Below are 20,648 nucleotides of genomic sequence, written 5' to 3' on the forward strand. Positions count from 1 at the left end.
TTTTTTTTAATTATAAGTAGCGGAATTTTTTTTTTTTTTGCAGTAACAAACTAAATCAATTATTGCCCAAAAAGGAATGGCTGCAGTAGAGAAATATGATACAGGTGAACTTTAGAATGCATTTAATCTGCAGAGGCAAGTAAACTAGACTCTTACAAAATAAGGTATCTGTATCTTAATTACTCAAATAAAAATCGAGATTAGGACTCACTTCTTCTTTTATAGTTAGTTCTGCATTGTTTCACATGGTTTCAGTATTTTCACCAAGGAAATCGCTAATTTACTGGAATTCTAGTATTACAAAAGTAAGCCAAAGTATCCCTCTTTTTAAGTAGTGGGGGGAAAGATTTCCTTTTGAGTAAAAATGAAACAAAATCTCTAAATGTAACAAAAATGACAAAAGTATAAAGCTAATTTAAAAAGCCATTAAAAATATATATGGAAAGTTAACTTTTATAAAAGGATTTTGCAGCAGGAAAGAATTAAAGGGGAAAGCATACCGATTCTCCTTTTTTAAAGGTTTTGCTTTAAAAATACTATTTCTGAATAAGATGGAAATAATTCAAAAAGAAGTATTTTTTGTTCTCGTTTTCATTAAGTCAGAATTATGAGAGACACTGAAGGACAGCGGATAAGGGGTAAAAAAAATGAAGCCATCTTCCCCCCACAACTAAAGCACTACTGACAAAATATAAATATTACTTACAACATTTTCTTTCATTTCATTAGTGTTTAAATTTGTGGGTAGTCACTGACATAATGAAATGATTAAGACATATTAAAACTGTAACTTCATACTATCCCAAGTGATATAGTTCATAATATTAACTTTAAAACTCATACAAGTAATCATAGATAAAATGTTAGATTATACTGCTGTATATAGTACAAGAGCCTAGCTTATTTTGTCTCAATAAATAGGATATGTTTATAGCATAAGTGGGTCATTACACAGCAATAATTAGATCCTTCTAAGAAATGAGTCAGAGGGAAAAATATATACATATATAAATAATTATAGAAATAATTAGACCATCCCAAGAAATGATTCAGAGGAAAAAAATAAATTATATATACAAACATTTATCATTTGGATGTGAAAAGCAATCGGACAGGTAAGGTTATTAAATGGAAGATTTCATTCTAACTCTGCAATTCAGGCATACTAGATATATGTGTTACCTCAACAATATCCGAGTTGGTTCTGCTTTCGTGAGGTTCGTTATATTCTGTATACTTGAGAAGAACTTTGTCCATATCAGTGCTGGCATACTGAAACAGTTTGTTAGAGCTGTTGAAAATGATGAGTGCTATTTCACAGTCACAGAGCACACTAAGTTCATAGGCTTTCTTCATTAATCCAAACTTTCTCTTTGTAAAAGTGACCTAGACAATCAAAGAATAAAAGGCATATTTTTAGTAAAAGCATTGGCAGTACCTGAATACAGGCTACCTAAAGATGAGTCCTCTTTTAACACGGAGTCAGATTCCAAAGACGAAAAAGGTTCCTAGCCTCATGCTCCACATGAGCCTCTACTCCCCCAGGTGCCACCCGACTACCATCCTACATTTAACTTCTATCTCCCCACAGCGCAGTCAGTCTCCTGAGGAGGCTTGCCTTTATCCTTAGCTGCCAGTCTGCTGCAGAAGGCAAAGAACCAGAGGACACAGCTGACTGCTGGCCCCTTATCATCCAGTTTAAAATTCCCCAATGTCCTCAAATTCTTCTTTGAATATTTCTTCCAGTTTCTACCTGAGACCAGTCACCTTAAGTCCTCTCGAACAGAGACCACTTTTTGTTTTTTTTAAATACTGTATCTGCTATGCTCAAGAGTCTGAAAGGTATATCCTTTTTGCTCCCTACTCTGTCTTACAAATTATTTTTCCTTCCCTCTCCTTCAAAAACTCCAGATATTTTGACGTTCACACCATGAAATTTATACCACCAAATAATTCTCCTTGTTACGGGCCCAAATGACCCCCTCATGCACTGATAACTATCACCTGATACTTCTCTTTCTAGCCCTACTCTCATCTCTGGTGACTTCAGTGTCTGTGTAAAAAAAAAAAAAAAAAAAAAAAAAAAAAAAAAAAAAAAAAAAAAAATCACTGCAAAAACATCTCCCAACTCCAAATCATCCACTCCCACCACATGTCAAGAACTCACTCCTAGGGGCACCTGGGTGGCTCAGTCGGTTAAGTGTCTGACTTCGGCTAAGGTCATGATCTCACAGTCCATGGGTTCGAGCCCCACGTCGGGCTCTGTGCTGACAGCTCAGAGCCTGGAGTCTGCTTCAGATTCTGTATCTCCCTCTCTCTCTCTGCCCCTCCCCTACTCACTCTCTGTCTCTCTCTCCAAATAAAGATAAAAAAAAAAAAAAAGAACCCACTCCTACTGTTATACCTTTATCTTTGCCATTACCAATAATCACTTCTAAAATCTCAACTTCATGTATTCCATTTTGCCTATCTAGTTCTTCTATTTTATATTATTTCTCCAGAAATTCTTTTACTTTTATCCAGTCCTCCAATCCATTTACCTCACCACTTTGTTACTGTCTATTCTCATGTCCTTTCTTCTCTCTCTGGATTTCATGGTCCATCACTACTTTCACTCCCTTACAAACATACATACTCTACCCTTCTCTCATGAACATACTTGCCCGACACAGACCCAACCAGGAACTGACCCCCAATACACACACCAATTATCCTATATCTTTATCCAAGTAGCTGACAACTCCTGCAAACATGCAGGCAAGACACACACACACACACACGCACACACACACACACACACACACCCTTTGGTGTTCAAAACTGATGACCATAAATCTCAACTAACACTAAACACTGCCTAACCATCATTACTTGGTTTATTTGTCTCTCATTAGCCCATTTTCCAAGTCAACTATTTCCCAATCAAATCTACTCTCTGCTCATAATTGTGCCTCAAACCTCTACTTACTGGAGTACCTGTAAGTTTTAGACTTGGGCTCCCTTCTCCTCATTACCCTCACAGTCCTTGCCAGGTGATTGCATCCAGTTCCATGAGTTTAAAAACAAATATGCTCTGTCCACGTCCTTCTCCATTTCAGCACACGACACCACCTCCCATTCACACAAAACCAGAAAAACATGTAAGGGTTATCCCTGATCCCTCTATTCCAATAATCTGCCCTATCCAATCCATCAACAAATTGTGGCAACTCTACCTCTAAAACATATCTCAAATCTATTCACTTCTGTTCACACACTACCACCTAGGGCCAAGTTACATCATCTCTCATGTATATTACTAATATAATGATCATATTGAATTTCCTGCTTCACCTATTGTACCCTATATGTGCCACATTCCTGCCTAAGTGATATTTTTGAAACATAAATCAAATAGTATAAGAAATTCAGAGCTTTTTACTGCACTAAAAGTAATACCCAAACTCATTAAGCAAACAAAGTAAGTTATCTTGCCTCAAACTCTCTAAAGTGATTTCCCTTCATTCTCCTTTATATCCATTAAACTTCACTGATGCATGAGCGTATGTACATATGTGTGCACATGTATCTTAACTACCAGCTACTTTCCTCCTTAGGATTTTGTTATTTTTCCCTATCTGTGGAACATCCTTCACACTACACGTTCCTAATAATTCGTTTCCTTACCTGTTGAAAATAAATCTTTTATCATTATTTAATCTTAAACTCCTTAAAATATAAATAAATATATTAACTTTATATAAATGCATATATACGGAATACAATGTTTTATGCTTGCCTCCCCACTTTCTTGTGCATCAACATAACCCCCTTAACCAATGTTTCTGATTTAGTATTTTTCATTCTATATTTTTGTACAAGATCGCATAACCATATTCACATACACATGTACACACACAGAAGGGATTTTGTCACCCATTTTATAAAACTGGGACTCTAGCAATACTCTATGTCACTCATTCAACCACACCTTGTGGATATGGCTTTAGGCCAAATGGCATACTAAGGTATTCTTTTAAATAACTTCACAACTTTTTCATATAAACATTACAACTGTTTTGCTAGTATGACAGATATAAAATAAAAATCTCATTTCTTTAATATGCATTTTCCTAACCAGTAGTGATTAGACATCTTTTTCTTGTATTCGTTGTTATTTGAAATTTGCTTTCTCAAATCTGCCTATCTTTTGATCATTTTTGTATTTTGTGATGTGCTTTTTATTTAAGTAAAAGCTCCTTGTACAGATATATTAACTATGTTTTACAAATACCTTCCCAATTTTCCATTTATATATTAACTTTGTTTTCCCAAATTTTCCATTTATATATTAACTTTGTTTATATAGTATTTGTCATTAAAAAGTTTTAAATTTTTATTACTGATTGTAATACTGTCTCAGAATCCTGGCATTGTATTATACCACTCTAAGAATATAATGAAGGTAAGAATACCATTATTAAAGTTTACTTTTTTAAAAATACTGAACTTGAAATCATTTATGTCTTGCAATGCACCTAGATGTACTTGCTGCCTTAAAACTCTGCATTTACCAAAGTTTAGTTAGAAATGTTTTTCCAGGGGCACCTGGGTGACTCAATCAGTTAAGCGTCTGACTTCAGCTCAAATCATGACCTCACCGATCATGAGTATAAGCCCCACATCAGACGGTGCTGTCAGCGCAGAGCCCGCTTCAGATCCTCTGTCCCTTCCTCTCTGCCCCTCCCCTACTTGCGCACTCTCAAAAATAAAAAACATTAAAAAAAAACCTTTTCCAAATTCCAGTGTTGAAGAAGAGGAAGAAAACGACAATCGGCAAAGCATTTATTCCAAGAATAATCCTGACTCTAGTCAAAGACTTTCAAATTAAGTGAGCTCTGAACAAGTCGGCATTAAGACTGAGACAAGTAACACTGCTTCAGAGTACCTATTAAGCAGGACGGAAAAAAAACTCTATAGTTCACGACCAGTAAAAAGAGGATGCCAGTCCCTGTTTTCTTTTCCAAAAATACTTAACTCAAAAACATCTCTTCTAAGCTATCAACCAGAAAGGGCTTGAGATGAAGAAGGTGTTAGTGGAGGAAGGGATTCGATTTATTATAATCTCTCTATTCCTCCAACTTACTCCAGGCCAAAAAGAGCTTTTTCAGTAACAGAAAAATATGCACAAGAATACACTTATACTTGCATGACACCAAAGACATAACATTGAAAATTATAATATTAATATTTCACTTTCAACTTTTATGAATAAAATCTTTTTTCATCTTATCTATAGCACTTAGTCGAATTTTTAAACACTCTGGTTTACTGCTAATAACTTATATGAGAATAATAAAAAATTAACTTTATATTCTTATAAACTCTGTCATCTCTTTAACTTATTTTTAAGTAATTTCAAACTTACAGAAAATGTTTACTAAGTAGTACAAAATTTTCCATATATCTTCAACCAAACTCCCCAACTGTTAACATTTTATCAGGTTTGCCTTGCCTAAATAAACACATGCATACAATTTTTTTTTCTGAATTCTTTAGACTAGACAGAAATTAAAGGTCCCTTTGCCCCCAAATACTTTCTTAAAAACAGGGACAAATACCATTATCAAAAACAGAAAACAAGGATATATAGCACTATTACCCAATTTACAAGCTTTATTCAAGTTCCCCAATTATCCCACTAATTTATTTTATAGGGAGGAAGAAGACTGTTTTTTCCCCCTAGCTGGAGGATCCAATTCAGGATTCGATGTTGCATTCAACTGCATCCTCTTTAATCTGAAATACTTGCCCAATCTTTCAAAACCTTGGCACTTTTGCAGAATACAGGCTATTTATATTGCCATGTGTCTCTCAATTTGACCTCAGTGTGTCTTTCTGATTGTTTAGGCTGCATTTTAACAGCTTAGAAGTGATATTCTTTCCACAAAATGCACATGACATCTATTTGCCCAATAACTGGTATTGTTACTTGGTTAAAAGTGTCCACCATTTTTTCCCTTGCAAAGTTACTATTTTTCCCTTTATAATGAATAAGTCTTATGAAAATTTCCACATAAATATACTGTTCACTTATCAAACTTTAACTGACTAGCATCCATTCATGATTCCTGCCTAGAAAATTATTACTATGTTGGCTATCAAAGGGAATTTTTCTCATTTCATAATACACTATATCTACATTTACTACTAGTTGCATTTTATTGTAAGATAGTTTGCTTTTCCTCCATTTATGCATTCGTTCATTCAAGTAATATCAACTCACAGATTATTTTATTCTATGAGTTATAATGAGTTTACTTCTTTTGATGGTCTTTGAGTTTACCAGCAAGAGAGCCACTATGCTGGCTCCTCTGTCCACTTGACATGTTCCCAGTATTTTTGAACTTGCTGGCAGTGAGATGTTCCCGGTTCATCCTGTTCTTTCCCTACCCCAGACCTAGAGGCCACCATTTCTTTAAGGAGCTGATTCTTATAGTAGAGAATTATATTTAGAAACCAAGACCTGGATGGTTAAATTACTTGGGTGTAATGGTTTCTAGGCCCCTTTGCAGACAGAGCTAGAAAACATATGTGTACACACACACCCCTACCTCAACATCTTTTACTATTTTTATCCAAGTATGTTAAGACCCACAGTACTTCCAATTCCACCCCCAGGTCTAAGCCACAGGGTTTATTTTAGCCTTCCCACTTTCCACAGCTCTAAGTCCACTCACTGACAGTAAGAAACACAGCTTTCATTACCCATAGTATATTTATTTGCTCAATCTCAGAATATACTTTAAGTTGTTTTTAGAGTGCTAACCCACACTATGAAACATAAGTCTACAAACTAGAGACAAAAGACCGTCTGAAGGATTGGGTCAAGAGACAAACGCATACATAATTTTGTTAGAAACTATCAAATACTAACACTCCTAAATGGTTCTACAAATGTGTATTCTCATCTGCAATGTTTAGGAGTGCCTAAAAAAGGAGGAACCTGTAAAGACCCTGTTTTGACTACAGCATGTTAGGGGATGTAAAACCAAGAGAGAGACAGACAGAGACAGAGACTTGCTAACTTGTACCTAATATCGTTGCCAAAGATAAAAGATAGCATAATGACCTAAAAAGTGGGCTGGTACCTTTAGAATCAGAAAAAAAAATTGTAACAAATAAAAGCCACAATAAGGAAACACAAAGAATCAAAACAGAAAATAAAACATTAAAATGAATAAAGATAAATTTGATATTGCCAACAAATAATAAATACTAAAAAAGCACAGAACAATTGGAAAAGAAAAAATATTTAATTTTCTTAAACATTTATTTATTTTTGAGACAGAGAGAGACACAGCATGAGTGGGAGAGGGGCAGAGAGAGAGGGAGACACAGAATCTGAAGCAGGCTCCAGACTCTGAGCTGTCAGCACAGAGCCCAACACAGGGCTCAAACCCACGGACCATGAGATCATGACCTGGGCCAAAGTCAGATGCTAACCGACTGAGCCACCAGGAGCCCCAGTGTAAAAATAAAACCTTTTCAGAGAAATTATTGCCTGTACCCTCTTCTAGGATTTTTATGGGTTAGGTCCTTAATCCATGTTGAGTTTATTTTTGTGTACGGTCTAAGAAAGTGGTCCAGTTTCATTCTTTTGCATGTACCTTTCTCTGACACTGGTAATAGCAACATCCTTCTAGGTATGTTTCCTGAGGCAAGAGAAATAAAAGCAAATATAAACTATTGGGACATAGAAGACAATCCACCAAATGGGAGAAAATATTTGCAAATGATATATCCAGTAAAGACTTAGTATCCAAAATATATAAAGAACTTTTATAACTCAACACCCAAAAAAATAAATAATCCAATTAAAAAACAGGCAAAAGACATGAACAAACATTTCTCCAAAGAACACATTCAGATGGCCAACAGACACATGAAAAGATGCTCCACATCACTCATCATTAGGGAAATGCAAATCAAAATCACAATGAGATAATCACCTCACAGATGTCAAAATGGCTAAAATAAAAAATGCAAGAAACAACAAACATTGGCAAGAACATGGGGGGAAAGAACTCTCATGCACTCTTGGTGGGAATGCAAAATGGTGCAGCCACTATGGAAGACAGTATGGAGGGTTCTCAGGAAACTAAAATAGGACTACCCTAAAATCCAGTAACCACACTATTGGTGTATTCATCCAAAGAATACAAAAGTACTAATTCAAAAGGATATATGTACTATGTTTACTGCAGCATTATTTACAAACTATGGAAGCAGCACCAGTGTCTACTGATTGATGAATGGACAACGAAGATGTGGTATATGTGTGCAATGGAATATTATTCAGCCATAAAAAAGAATGAAATCTTGCCATTTGCAACAATGTGGATGGATCCAGAGGGTATACTTCTAAATGAAATATGCCAGTCAGGCAAAGACAAATACCATATGATTTCACTCATATGTAGAATTTAACAAACAAAAATACAAAGGAAAAAATGAGAGGCAAACCAAAAAGTAAGCTCTTAATTATAGAGAACAGATGGTCACCAGTGGGGAGGGGGGTAGTAGGATGGGTGAAACAGGTGAAAAGGGCTAAGATAAGAGTACACTTTTCTTAATGAGCACTGATAGTATACGGAACTGGTGACACTATCACTGTACACCTGAATATACCACTATGTTAACTACAGTGGAATTAAAATTTTAAGAAAGGTGCCTGGGTAGATTAGTCGATTAAGCATCTGACTCTTGGTTTTAGCTGAGGTCATGATCCCAGGGTGATGGTTTAAGTCCCACATTAGGCTCCACACTGAGCATAGCACCTCTCTTTCTTTCTCTCTCTCCCTCTGCCCCTTCCAGCTCATGAACTCTATTTCTTAAAAAAAAAAAAAGTATAGCTATACCAAATGAAAAAAAACACAAAACAACGAAACTATTGAAAAGGCACATAATTTCCATGCACACACAAATGATAAGTAATCAAAACTCATGGCATATTCTGGTTAAGTTACTGAATATCAAGTCACTTGCTAGGAGAAGAGAAAAATATACTCAGTCCGATACTGGCAAAGCTTAAAGCCAGAATACCTTGAAATCATCTCTGCAATGCTCTAGGGAAAAGTAATGGCGTCCCAGGATTCATTATATCTAGCCAAGTCATACTTCAAGTATAAAGCAACAAACAGTTTCAAACATAAAAGTACTCAGGAAGTATAGCACCCACAAGCTCTTCTTGGAAGAAAAACAAAATAAAACTACTTACTGAAAAAGTCCAGTCATCTAAGTAAAATACAAATTGAAAAACTGGGATTTTTTTCAGTTTTGTTCAATGCTGCATACCCAGCTTCTAAAATGACACATGGCACTGAGTGGTCCTAAAAAATTCTCTAAATGAATCCATAAACCAGGAAACAAATTAAAACAACAAAAGAATGCAAAAACCACAGTAAAGAACCAGTGATAATCAATGAATCCTTTCAACTTAGAACTACAATTAAATACTGTGGAAATTAGGACTATAGAACAGAATACAACTACTAATTTTAACAATATAAAAAAATAGGCAATTCAGATTTCTGACAACACGTTGACACAGTATCCACCTCCCTCAGAATTAACCCACTGGAACTAAAAGTATTACGAATCCTAAGAAGTAGTGGAGAAAAGTGTGAGAACCCCCTACTATGCTGGAATATGTGGGGACAAGACACAAATGTCACATGTGGAAGCCGGAGACTGAAGAAGAAACCACCAGTAGGGTTATAAGATAAATGTTAAAAAGAACAGTTTTGCTTCAGCTTGTGCCTCTCTTCTTCACTCCTGGGACACTCAATGCCTGCCACTTCACAACAGGGACTGGCAGCAGTGTGGGTGCAAACAAATGTCCTCTAGGATAACAACAAAACTCACAGAAGCCCTGTTTGGGATGAGAGTCAAAAAAACATGGGTAGGGATGGACTAACCTCTGGCATTGACTCCTCAACCATTCTTAATCAAAACCTCCAAAGTTGGGAGATTTCCATCTAGAGAAAGTATATCTTCTTCCAATGTTCTTTTCCTTGGGGGACTCAGTTTAAAGCTGAAATCTGAGTTCTTGAAGAGTACAAGGAGTGATATGATAGTGACATTTTTGATGCCTGAGGCCCTCTGACAAATTAAAATCAGTAATATGGCATAAAATAGTCTAAATATACAAATACCAAAAAATAAAATCCAAGTATACTGGCAAGCCAAGAAATATAATCTGACTAGATTTCAAAATATCCAGCCATATGCTATATATAAAATATATACATAAAGCATAAGGACACAGTAAGGTGGAAAGCAAATGTAGAGAACTAGACCATATCAAGAAAATACTAGCTAAAAGAAAGATGTAGCTATATTACTGTAAAACAAAGCAGATTTAAATAAGTATAACTCAGAATAGAGAATATACTGACAATATATTGAAAAACTCAGCAAGAGGGTATACCAATTCTAAATATGGACAAGCCTAATGAAATGTTATCTCAAAAAATATAAAACAGTACATATTAAACTAATAAAGAAAGAAATTGATGAATCTGCTTTTAGGGAAGATGGAGCAACCGGAAGAAGACCAAAGAACTCACTGAGATCAACCAGAAAAACAAAGTACCAAAGATATCTGTTAAAGACACTGGAAAGCTGCTGAAGGAAGAAGGATTTAAGATGTCAAGACTCTAGAGGGGGGAGAACCTGACAAATGTAAAATGGTGTTCTGCAGCAGCTTTTCCCCTACAAGCCTTTAATGCTGGGTACTGGGCAACTAAGAATTTAGCTTTTCTTTGCACAGTGGGTTGCCGCTGACAGAGAGCTTTTGTCTTGGGTTTTGAAAACACAAAACTGAAGACTCCAAGGGTCAATAAACTAGGGAGAAGGGAGGAGTAGAAGCTCAGGTGGTCACTCTGAGGCTACACTTGGTAGGAGGTTAAAAAGAAAAGCAAAAAGCTTCAAAAAAGCAGAGTAGAGTTTTCTGTAATCTTCCAATGCTGAGACAACCAGAAATTTAAGAAATCCTCCAAGAACTGGGCTCCCAGAACATACTGGTATCAATGCCGAAAGCTTTGAAAGACTACTCCTAAAAGTAGTCTCCTTGAAGGGCAACCAAAAGCTTCACCAAAACTGCAGCCTAGCCTCCACTTAGGTCAATTTCTGTTTGATCTAAGATACTCAATACCTAATTTCAATGGTAAGAGGGAGGGATAAACCATTTCTGCAGGAAAGTACCATAATAATGAATATTTATATCTTTCATATACGATGTCTAACAGCTCATAAAAAACCATTAAGACACGTCAGAAGAAATGACCATATAATCAAAAACAAAGAGAAAAGGGGATCAGATATGAACTTATAGGTATTCTAAATACAGGAATTAGCAGACAAAAACTCTATGATTAATACTTTCCAAAAAATAGTGGAAAGTGGACAACATACATGAAAAAATGGGCCATTTCATCAGAGAATTGAAATCTATAAAAAGAAAAATCAAAAAGAAATGCTGTAATTGAAAACATAATACCAGAAATTAATAAGTTACTAGGTGTTTTAACAGCTAATTTTTAAAAACCAAGTAAAGGATGACTAGAGCGCAGAAAACAGATTACTACAAAACAGGCCATTCACTACAAGACATTCAAGTGGAGGGACAGAGAAAAAGAATAAGAATTCTAGGAGAAAAAAAGTGTAAGAAATATATGAGACAATATCAAGATGACTAAGTTACATGTAACTGGAATCTCAGGAGAAAAGAATGGAGCACAAAAAATATTTGAAGACATTACAATAAAAAATTTACTACCTACGAAAAAGTAAAAATCTTAAAAGTAATCAGAGAGGGAAGAAATGCATTATCTTAAAAAAAGGCAGGGGGATACTGAAAGCTGGTCTCTCCAAAGAAATTGATAGAAGTGATATAAGTTAAAAGATAACTGTTTTAAAGTATTAAGAGACTATTAACTGTCCATCTAGAATTCTATAAAATTTTTAGCATTTTATGTATTTTTCTGATCCGTAGTCAGACACATTATCCATTGCGCCACTGGCCCCCTCCACATTTTATTTATTTTTGATAGAGTATGAAGCAGAGAGAGAGGGGGACACAGAATCTGAAGCAGGCTCCAGACTCTTAGCTGTCAGCACAGAGCCTGACACGGGGTCTGAACCACTGAACCATGAGACCATGAGCTGAGCCAAGGTTGGTCACTTAACTGACTGAGCCACTCGGGCGCCTCTAGAACCCTATAACCAATGAAAACAGCTTTCCGAATGAAGATGATACAACTCCATAAAAAACAAAATTGGGCAAAGGATTTGAATCGATCTTTCTCCAGTGAAACAGCCCCATATGTGTATGATTACTTGGTTCATGACAAAAGCAAGCAGTGGAGAAAAGACAGTTTTTGCAATAAACTGTCGTGGTCAACTGAGTATCTATTAGGAAAACAAATCTTGACCCTAACACCTCAAACCACACACAAATAAACTCCAAATAGGTAACAGATCTAAACCATGAAAGATAAAAAACAGAAGAAAGCATAAAAAGAAAATTGTCATGGCCGGGTGATAAGTAAATATTTCTTCAACATAACAGCATTAGCCATAAAGGAGAAAAAAGAAGGCCAACTAGACAACATTAAAAATAAAATGAAAAAGTACAAAGTATGAAAGAAGTTATTTGTACTGCACATAATGAACAAAACACTCAAATCATATTGTACACAGAATGTATACTAATAAGAAAAATATAGCCAGGGGAAACTAGGGGAAAAAAATGGAAAGAAGTAAACAGTAAACATCTTTTCATTAAAAAAGTGAAAAAGTGAACAGCTTCATCAAACATCACAGAAACTTAAAATTAAAATGTTACTTTTGCTCCCTAACACAATAGTTAGCAGGAAGGGGATAAAAACTAGTATTGGTGAAGATCCAGAGCAGCTGAAACTTTCACAAATTGTCAGTAGTGTAAATTATAAATCAGCACAAACACTTTAGAAAACTCTTGCTATTAGAACTGATCACAGGTATACTCTGACTTAACAACTGTACACCTCAGCATATACCCAAATGTTCATGCGTCCCAAAGACACATACAAGACTATTCAAAACAGCACTCTTTATAAGAGTCTCAAAATAGAAAACAACCTAAACGTCCATTTACAATAGGAAAAATAAGAATATAGGTTGTGTTCTATTCATACAATGGAACATTATTGGTTAATGAAAATGTACCATATATATCTACATATATAACAACATGCAACAGTAACATTAATTTCACAAACATAATGCTGCCCAAAGGAACACATGCTCCTCACATAACTTCAACAGACATAATTAATCTACATGTCAGAAGTTAGGTTAGTGGGGCAGGGAGAAAAAGACTGGAGAGACAGAACAAAGAGGGTTTCTGTGGTGGTGGTGCACTGGGATATGCTGGCTACACGGCCATGCACTTTCTGCAATAACTGACTTAGCCACACTGAGGACTTGTGCTCTTTTCTTTATATTTTAATATAGACACGGACAAACACAAAGTCTCACCAGAAACTCCAGTGAAGTGAATGAAAGCTTCCAAGTGGAAGCGAAGTGAGGTAAAGCAGCTCGTTAAGTGCATGACGGTGTCACCACCAAGGTTTCTCATTCACTGTTCTGAAGACTTGTAGTGTGATTTTTATCTTACTAGCTCAAAAAATCCAATCATTAAAAAACGGTATATGCTATTCTCTCCTTCTGTATTGCTCCCTGAACTATCCCAACCAGAGGCTGGTGCTTCCTTACATAAGCTCCCCCATCACCTAAGCTTACCTTCTGTTTGCCATATAGTTAAATTTTCTACATTGGCTATATATTTTTAATGAGTTCCCAGTGCTTAACACAGTCTCTCCCAGAATCAGTAGGTATTCAAATCTGGATGAATAAATGAGATAAATTCTCTTCTGCACAGAAACACTTCTGCTATTTTAATGCAAAAATAATGAAACTTTTAACTCAGAATCCACAAATGCAAAATGACAAATTATGTCCATGCCTAATCAAACCTGAAAATAAACTGCCCAACTACCTATTCGGTTTCTTTTCTGCATTCTTTGCCAAAATCATCTGAGAAGACAGACACCCTTGCCCCATTTGGCAGCTTGGCAAGAAGATGACTTAGCAGGTAAATTTAACATATTAACAGGCTAATTCTAGTTGCTGAGTTACAGTGGCAGGCTCCATCCTTTAAATAAGATCATTTCCTTAATTAAAAAGTTCCCTTACACAGTCACTTACATATTTCTAGCTCCCCTTTTCCTATTCCCCATATTCCTCTAAACATGTGGGGTCTTTTCCACTGGTAGATCCGGTGTACCTACGCTGAATTTAAACACAACTCTCTTAAGGGAAATCGAGAGTTTAAGGAATGTTATGTGCTTTGCCAGTTCTCTGCTTTTATGTTATTCCCTAATAAACCTATTTTACATGTATATTCTGTGTGTTCCACACATATATAAGATGTACATATAAGATATATAAGATTATATACTAGTATATAAGATGTAGAGATGTTCCTCATCTACAGGTCACAATCTTCAGATTTATGAAAAGACAAATACTTGAAACCTTGCTTAGAATCATCCCTTTGGAATGATGGAATGGTTATTTTATCAGTTTTCCCTATTTTATCACCTTTCATAAAGAATCATACTGTGTGAGCCTTACACTTTAGATAAAGAATCTTCATGATATGAAACAAGAATTCTCTTCAATTTGGTCTACTGGCAATGCTAATCACTTCAACTAACTTCTTTACTAGCTGCTAGCTGAGTTTTGTCTCCAATTCTATCTGTATTACCAGGTGAATTACTACTCAGACTTTGCAGAACATATCTTTAATACTGTTCTGGTCCTGGTAGGTAAGCTTCCAGAAACCAGCTTTTCTGGACACCTCTCCTGAAAGGCAACCTTTCCAGAGACAGCATCTCTGCCTCCTGCATATGCTCTGAATACTAGTTTATTTACAATATTCGATGAAACTATTTTCCTTCTTTTTTTTTTTTTTTTAAACCAAGGGCTTGACAACCTTATCTTAAAAGCCAGAGAGTAAAGATTTTAGGCCGATGGGCCATCCAGTCTCCAGGGCCACTAGTCAGTCATGTTGTTGTAATATGAAAGCAGCCACAGACAAAAGGTAAACAGATGCACATGGCAGTGTTCTAACGATTTATTTATCAAAACAGCCAACCAGCCCATGGACCATGGTTTGCCAATCCCTGTTCTAAACTCCTACAACTCCTGGTCTTCACTTCATGTATCAGTATTATTATAATTATCCTGAATACCTGTAAGAGTTTATTGACACTGGTGCTGAATATTAGGTTCAGTATGTATTATCAATTAAAACTGAGATAAATACATAAATGCTTTAGAAATGTTTGTGATAAATTATAAAAAAATTCTATTCCTCGGTTAACCAGAAAATTTAACTGACCAAAACACATTCACTGAAAACTGCAGTTAATTTAGCTATTACCTAATTACGAATGAAAATAGAGGTGATAATTTGTAATAATAATTAATACATAAAAAGTCCAACAGAAGACTAAATATATTATAATAAATTTACACAATGGACAGTAACAGTAGGACTACAGTGATCTAACTTTTCTTCTTCTTGCCTTTGTTTTCTATAATTAACATCTATGATTTCTACAATAAGAGATAAAAGTTTCTTTACAGCATATGACAAGCTAAAATGTTTGTTAAAATTTTTTATTTAGTTTGGAAATAAAAATATTAAGACCTGAAATTAAGTTTAAGAAAAATTCAACCATTCTATCCTATGTTCCTTTTTAAAAGATATTTACATCAATTAAATAAATAAGTTAAAATTTTCATTTACCTGTCGGTTCCTTTCATCCATTATGCGTGTGATTTGTATTTTCTTCCGCCCCATTTTCAGTCACCTTTCCTTCCTTATATTCCAAATATTTAATTCAAAATTAATTTTCTTCAATACCCTAATGCATCGTACACAGCTTCTATTATTTCAGCTTCTAGTCCAAGGGCTACAGCTGAAATTTTCTCTAAGATCTAAAAGAAAACAAAAATTAGAAAATTTAAGTTCTGTAAGTCTGCAAATCATGAAAATGTCATACAAATTTCAAACCTGCTTCTATGCTGCACATGGTCAGCATTATTAGTTGAAATTCCTAGTTACAGAAAATTGGTAATTAAGTTGAAGCTTTGTTAACTTTACCCCTAAAGCATCTCTTGAATCTTTTTGTGCCTCTACTTCTGGCTCAAAGAGTACAATTATAACCTTCGAGTTTCTCTCAATGCATATAATAATGGCAGCAACAAGAGTCAAGGCTTAACTGGGATTTTTCTATGTGCCAGGCACTTTTCTAAGTACCTGCCATGTCTTAACTCATTCAATCCAAACTGTAATCTTCTTAGTTATAATTATCATCTCCATTTTATAAATAAGGATACTGAGGCACAAAAATGCTAAGTAATGTGTCCAAAGTCACACACACAGTAAAGGGCAGAACTTGGAAGACGAACAGAGGGAGTCTGGATCCAGAACTTCTCCTCTTTAACATGACAGAAAAATCCCTGAATGCTTCTGATGGTCCTGTGTCAAAGGATGAATTAGTAATATGGGTAGCCCCAATCTGCCTTTACAAACTATTCTTACAAACTGTCCAAGCCACCACCAAAATCACTGTCAGTCCATCCACCTAAATGAAAAACACTGTTCCTTTAGCCATTTAATAAAATCCTCCTAATCAGTCAAGATTCATTTTCCCCCGGTAGAGTAAATGATAGCACCTTACTTTGTGGCTATGTGTATGATAAATTCCAAGTCCATTTTCCTCTGAGACTATGAATCCTTCAAGAACAGATTTTTTAAATTCATTTATCTCCGTAATTGAACAACCAGCAATGATATAATCTGTCATGTTCTGAATGATAGTTTTATCAAAAACCTAATGTTTCCAAAACTTACATAATAAAATATTTACAAGGGCATGGAAGATAAATGCTAAAACATTCACAATAATAAATTCTCCGGGGAAGTTTACTGAAGTATTTTTAATACTGTTCATGCATATCCATAAAGCATCAATAGTACTATACAGCAAATCCGTGTTTGATTAAACCTGCCTTTTGCTCAAAAGCTTGAGTTTGTCAATTCTTATCACTATAATCATTAACATAAGCATGGCAATACTTACATATCTTCCCTCATATTCTTTCATTTTTTCATTCACATAAACATTAATTGACCATCTATTAACAAGTGATAACCTATTAGCTGATCACCTACTCGCAAAAAAAAGAAAAAAAGTACTTCCTAACACTGAACTAGACATATACGGTAAAATGATCCGAAAAAGGGAGGGGGGCAAGATTTCTTATGTTACAGATTTCACAGTTTAGCAGGGGAAAACAGACATTAATCAAACTATCATATAAATGAATCTGTACAAATCAAAATGAGGAAGTTCATTTATCTGACCTAAATTCACAAGTTAGGGAAGGCTTCCTTGAGAATGTGCCTCACACCCAAACCTGAGTATGAGAGTGTACACACGAGTCAGAGAGAATAGCATATGCAAAAGTCCCGTGACAAGAGGAAGCAGGAAACATTGGAGGAACTGAAGGATGGCGAGTCACTGGTGGGAACCAATCAAACAAGCAGTTGTGCTGTAGAATGTTTTTGTTTTCTCACAAGACTGTAATATAAACCAATAAAAGTCAGCTTATTCAAATCATGTTCCCTAATAGATCACATTGCATCCAATTCCAATTATAAAAACTTGCACTGAGGTAGGCAACATCAATATTCCTACATTCCAATACTAATGCCTAAAAGGTATATGCAGCACTGCATGATCTAAGCATTTAGCTTTAGACAATGGTTTAGTAAGTTACTTCAAACCAATTTATTCTAAGAATGGGAAAAAAAATCAAGAAAATTCATCTGCTTAAAATCACTGGAGAACTTTTAAGACAGAATGAAGGGCTGAGATCTGGGAGAAATCTGTTAAGACCAGACTTCAGACTAAATATCCACCTAGTCATCTGTAGATTCTTAGAACACTGATTGAGAGGCTGAGAAGCTAAATAGAGGTTTCAAGAGATCTATGGGTGGGACACAAAAATAGATTTAGACCTACCAAGGAACAGCCCCAGTAAACATACCAGGAATCTGGAGGGAATCCAAAGGACTATGGCCTCAGTATAAAGATAAACTAGAAATAGAGTAGGCCATACAAGGAGGAAAGTATAACTTCAGATCATCTTACTTGCAGATAAGATTAAGGTGATCTGGGTTACCTAGTGTGATCAGCCTAGCCTCAAGTCAGAAAAATCTTCTGAAAAGGTTTTAGCCAAAGTAAATCTTACCAGAAAAAAGTATCCTCTAGAAATTCAAACAATCTTATCATTTTTATATAAAATGTAAAAAATAACCACTCAAGACCTGACTGAAAACTAAGATTTTAAAATGGCAATACAATTAGAACCAGAGTAGATGCAGATAATGGTGTTATCAGAAAAGAACTTTAAAGTAAATTAATGTGTTCAAAGAATTAAAAAAACAAAGAATATTACCAGACAATGCTAAAAGTATGGAAAACAGATCAAAAAGTACAATACTGGGGTGCCTGGGTGGCTCAGTTGGTTAAGCATCCAACTTCGGCTCAGGTTACAGTCTCTCAGTTTGTGAGTTGGAGCCCCACGTCAGGTTCTATGCTGACAGCTAGCTCAGAGCCTGGAGCCTGCCTTCAGATTCTGTGTCTCTGTCTCTCAGACCCTCGTCTGCTCACACTGTCTCACTCTCAAAAATAAATTTTTAAAAAACATTAAAAAAAACTACAACACGGAAGACAGAAAACAAAAAATTGATGAGTTTAATAATAGGTAGCATACAGCTGACCCAGAAGCTAGGAAAGAAGAAAATACCTATGCTGAAGCCCAAACCCAAAAGGGCATGAAAGTGGGGAATACAGTGAAAAAACAATGAAATACAAATTCAAAATACATGTAATTAGAATCCCAGAAGGAAAAGAGAGAAATATACAAAGACATATAGTTAAAAACTTATCAATGACATCAAGGCACAGATTCAAGATCTACAAACACCCAAGCAAAACAAATACAAAGAAAACCACAACTTAGGTATATCAGAATAAAGAGGGTGGGTTAGAGGGAAAGAGAGAGAGAGACAAAGAGACAGAGATCAGCCACAGACAGATCTTAATAGCAGCCAAAAAAGAAAGAAAGAAAGAAAGAAAGGTTAACTTTAAAAGTAATAGTAAGATTTACAGCTGACTTTTTCATATAAGTAATGGAAGCCCAAGACAATGGAATGATATCCTCAGAGTGCCAGGAATAGGAGAAATGCCAAACTAGAATTCTATATCTGGCAAAAAAATACTCTTCAGAAAAAAAAAAAGAGGTGGGGGACAAAATACAGACTTTTCTAGTCAAACAGAAAAAAACGAATTTAATATCAGAAAACACTGAAGGGACTTATTCAAGTAGAAGGAAAAAAGATCCAAAATATAGCTTGGATTTGCATACCAAAAATTAAGTTGAGTAAATAAGTAAATAAATAAATAAAATGCAACTCTAAATAAATAATGACTAAATAAAGTAATAATACTTTGTAGGATTTAAAATATTATAATACACAACAATAGCACGTAACTGGGAAGGATAGTAAAAGAAATTAAAATGTTCTAAAATCCTTTCATTTACTGGGAAACAGAAAACGTACTTTAGACTTCATTAAGTCAAAGATGCATGTGGTAATCTCTGAGGTAACCACTGCAAGAACAGTATAAAAGTACACACATGATAACAAGCTAATAGAGGGGGTAAATGAATTAATAATCCAAATTGTGTATAAGGAAACAAAAACTAATTATATGATGATTATAGATATTACATCTTAAATGAGGATACAGAAAGACTGAAAGTCAAAGCATGGGAACAATATACTGTGTAGAACACAATTCAAGAGAAAGTTTGTGATTATACTTTATCACAGATTTTAATGCATGAAATAAACACATGGATAGAGATACAGTAGGACACTTCATATATGGCACATATATGGCAGACAACATATATGACAACACATATATGGTAGACAACAGCTCAAAGGATTCTAATACAATAACCTCTTTCTTACTGCCAGTAGCAACAGAGATGCACGTGCTTCAAAAATGTCTACATGTGGGCCGTCTGGGTGGTTCAGTTGGTTAAACATCCAGCCTCAGCCCAGATCATGATCTCACCTCCGTGAGTTTGAGCCCCACATCGGGCTCTCTGCTATCGGCACAGAGTCTGCTTCAGATCTTCTCTCCCTCACCTCTTTGCCCCTTCCCTGCTCATGTGCTTTCTGTCTCCCTCTCTCTCAAAAAATAATGAATTTAAAAAGAAAAGTCTACGTGTGACTCTAATGTTCTACAAACTGCATCTGAAATTTCATTTGTGACTTTTCCCATAAGTAAGTTTCTTAAAATACTGAATTCTGCAGCTGTGAAAACATACTTTTTCTAAATAAACTTCAGCCAATACCAAGGAAACTAAGTGAAGTCCACAATTCTAACAAGTTGATTTTAACAGTTTTC

At 35.3% G+C, this 20,648-nt stretch overlaps 1 protein-coding gene across 5 annotated transcripts in view; it reads right to left on the reverse strand.

Moving 5' to 3' along the window:
* MEF2A (myocyte enhancer factor 2A) overlaps positions 1-20,648 on the reverse strand; it is a 113,355-nt gene that overhangs the window by 61,768 nt on the left and 30,939 nt on the right. For all 5 annotated transcript variants that reach the window (XM_029950471.1, XM_029950469.1, XM_029950466.1 and 2 more), the window contains exons 2-3: positions 15,902-16,092; positions 1,183-1,386 (exon numbers count right to left, since the gene is read on the reverse strand). In XM_029950471.1, coding sequence (XP_029806331.1) covers positions 1,183-1,386; positions 15,902-15,955 — 258 coding nt within the window. In that variant the 5' untranslated portion in view covers positions 15,956-16,092. The remainder of the gene's footprint in view (positions 1-1,182; positions 1,387-15,901; positions 16,093-20,648) is intronic.

Source organism: Suricata suricatta, chromosome 9 (genome assembly GCF_006229205.1).
Source record: "Suricata suricatta isolate VVHF042 chromosome 9, meerkat_22Aug2017_6uvM2_HiC, whole genome shotgun sequence".
Taxonomy (NCBI): Eukaryota; Metazoa; Chordata; class Mammalia; order Carnivora; family Herpestidae; genus Suricata; species Suricata suricatta.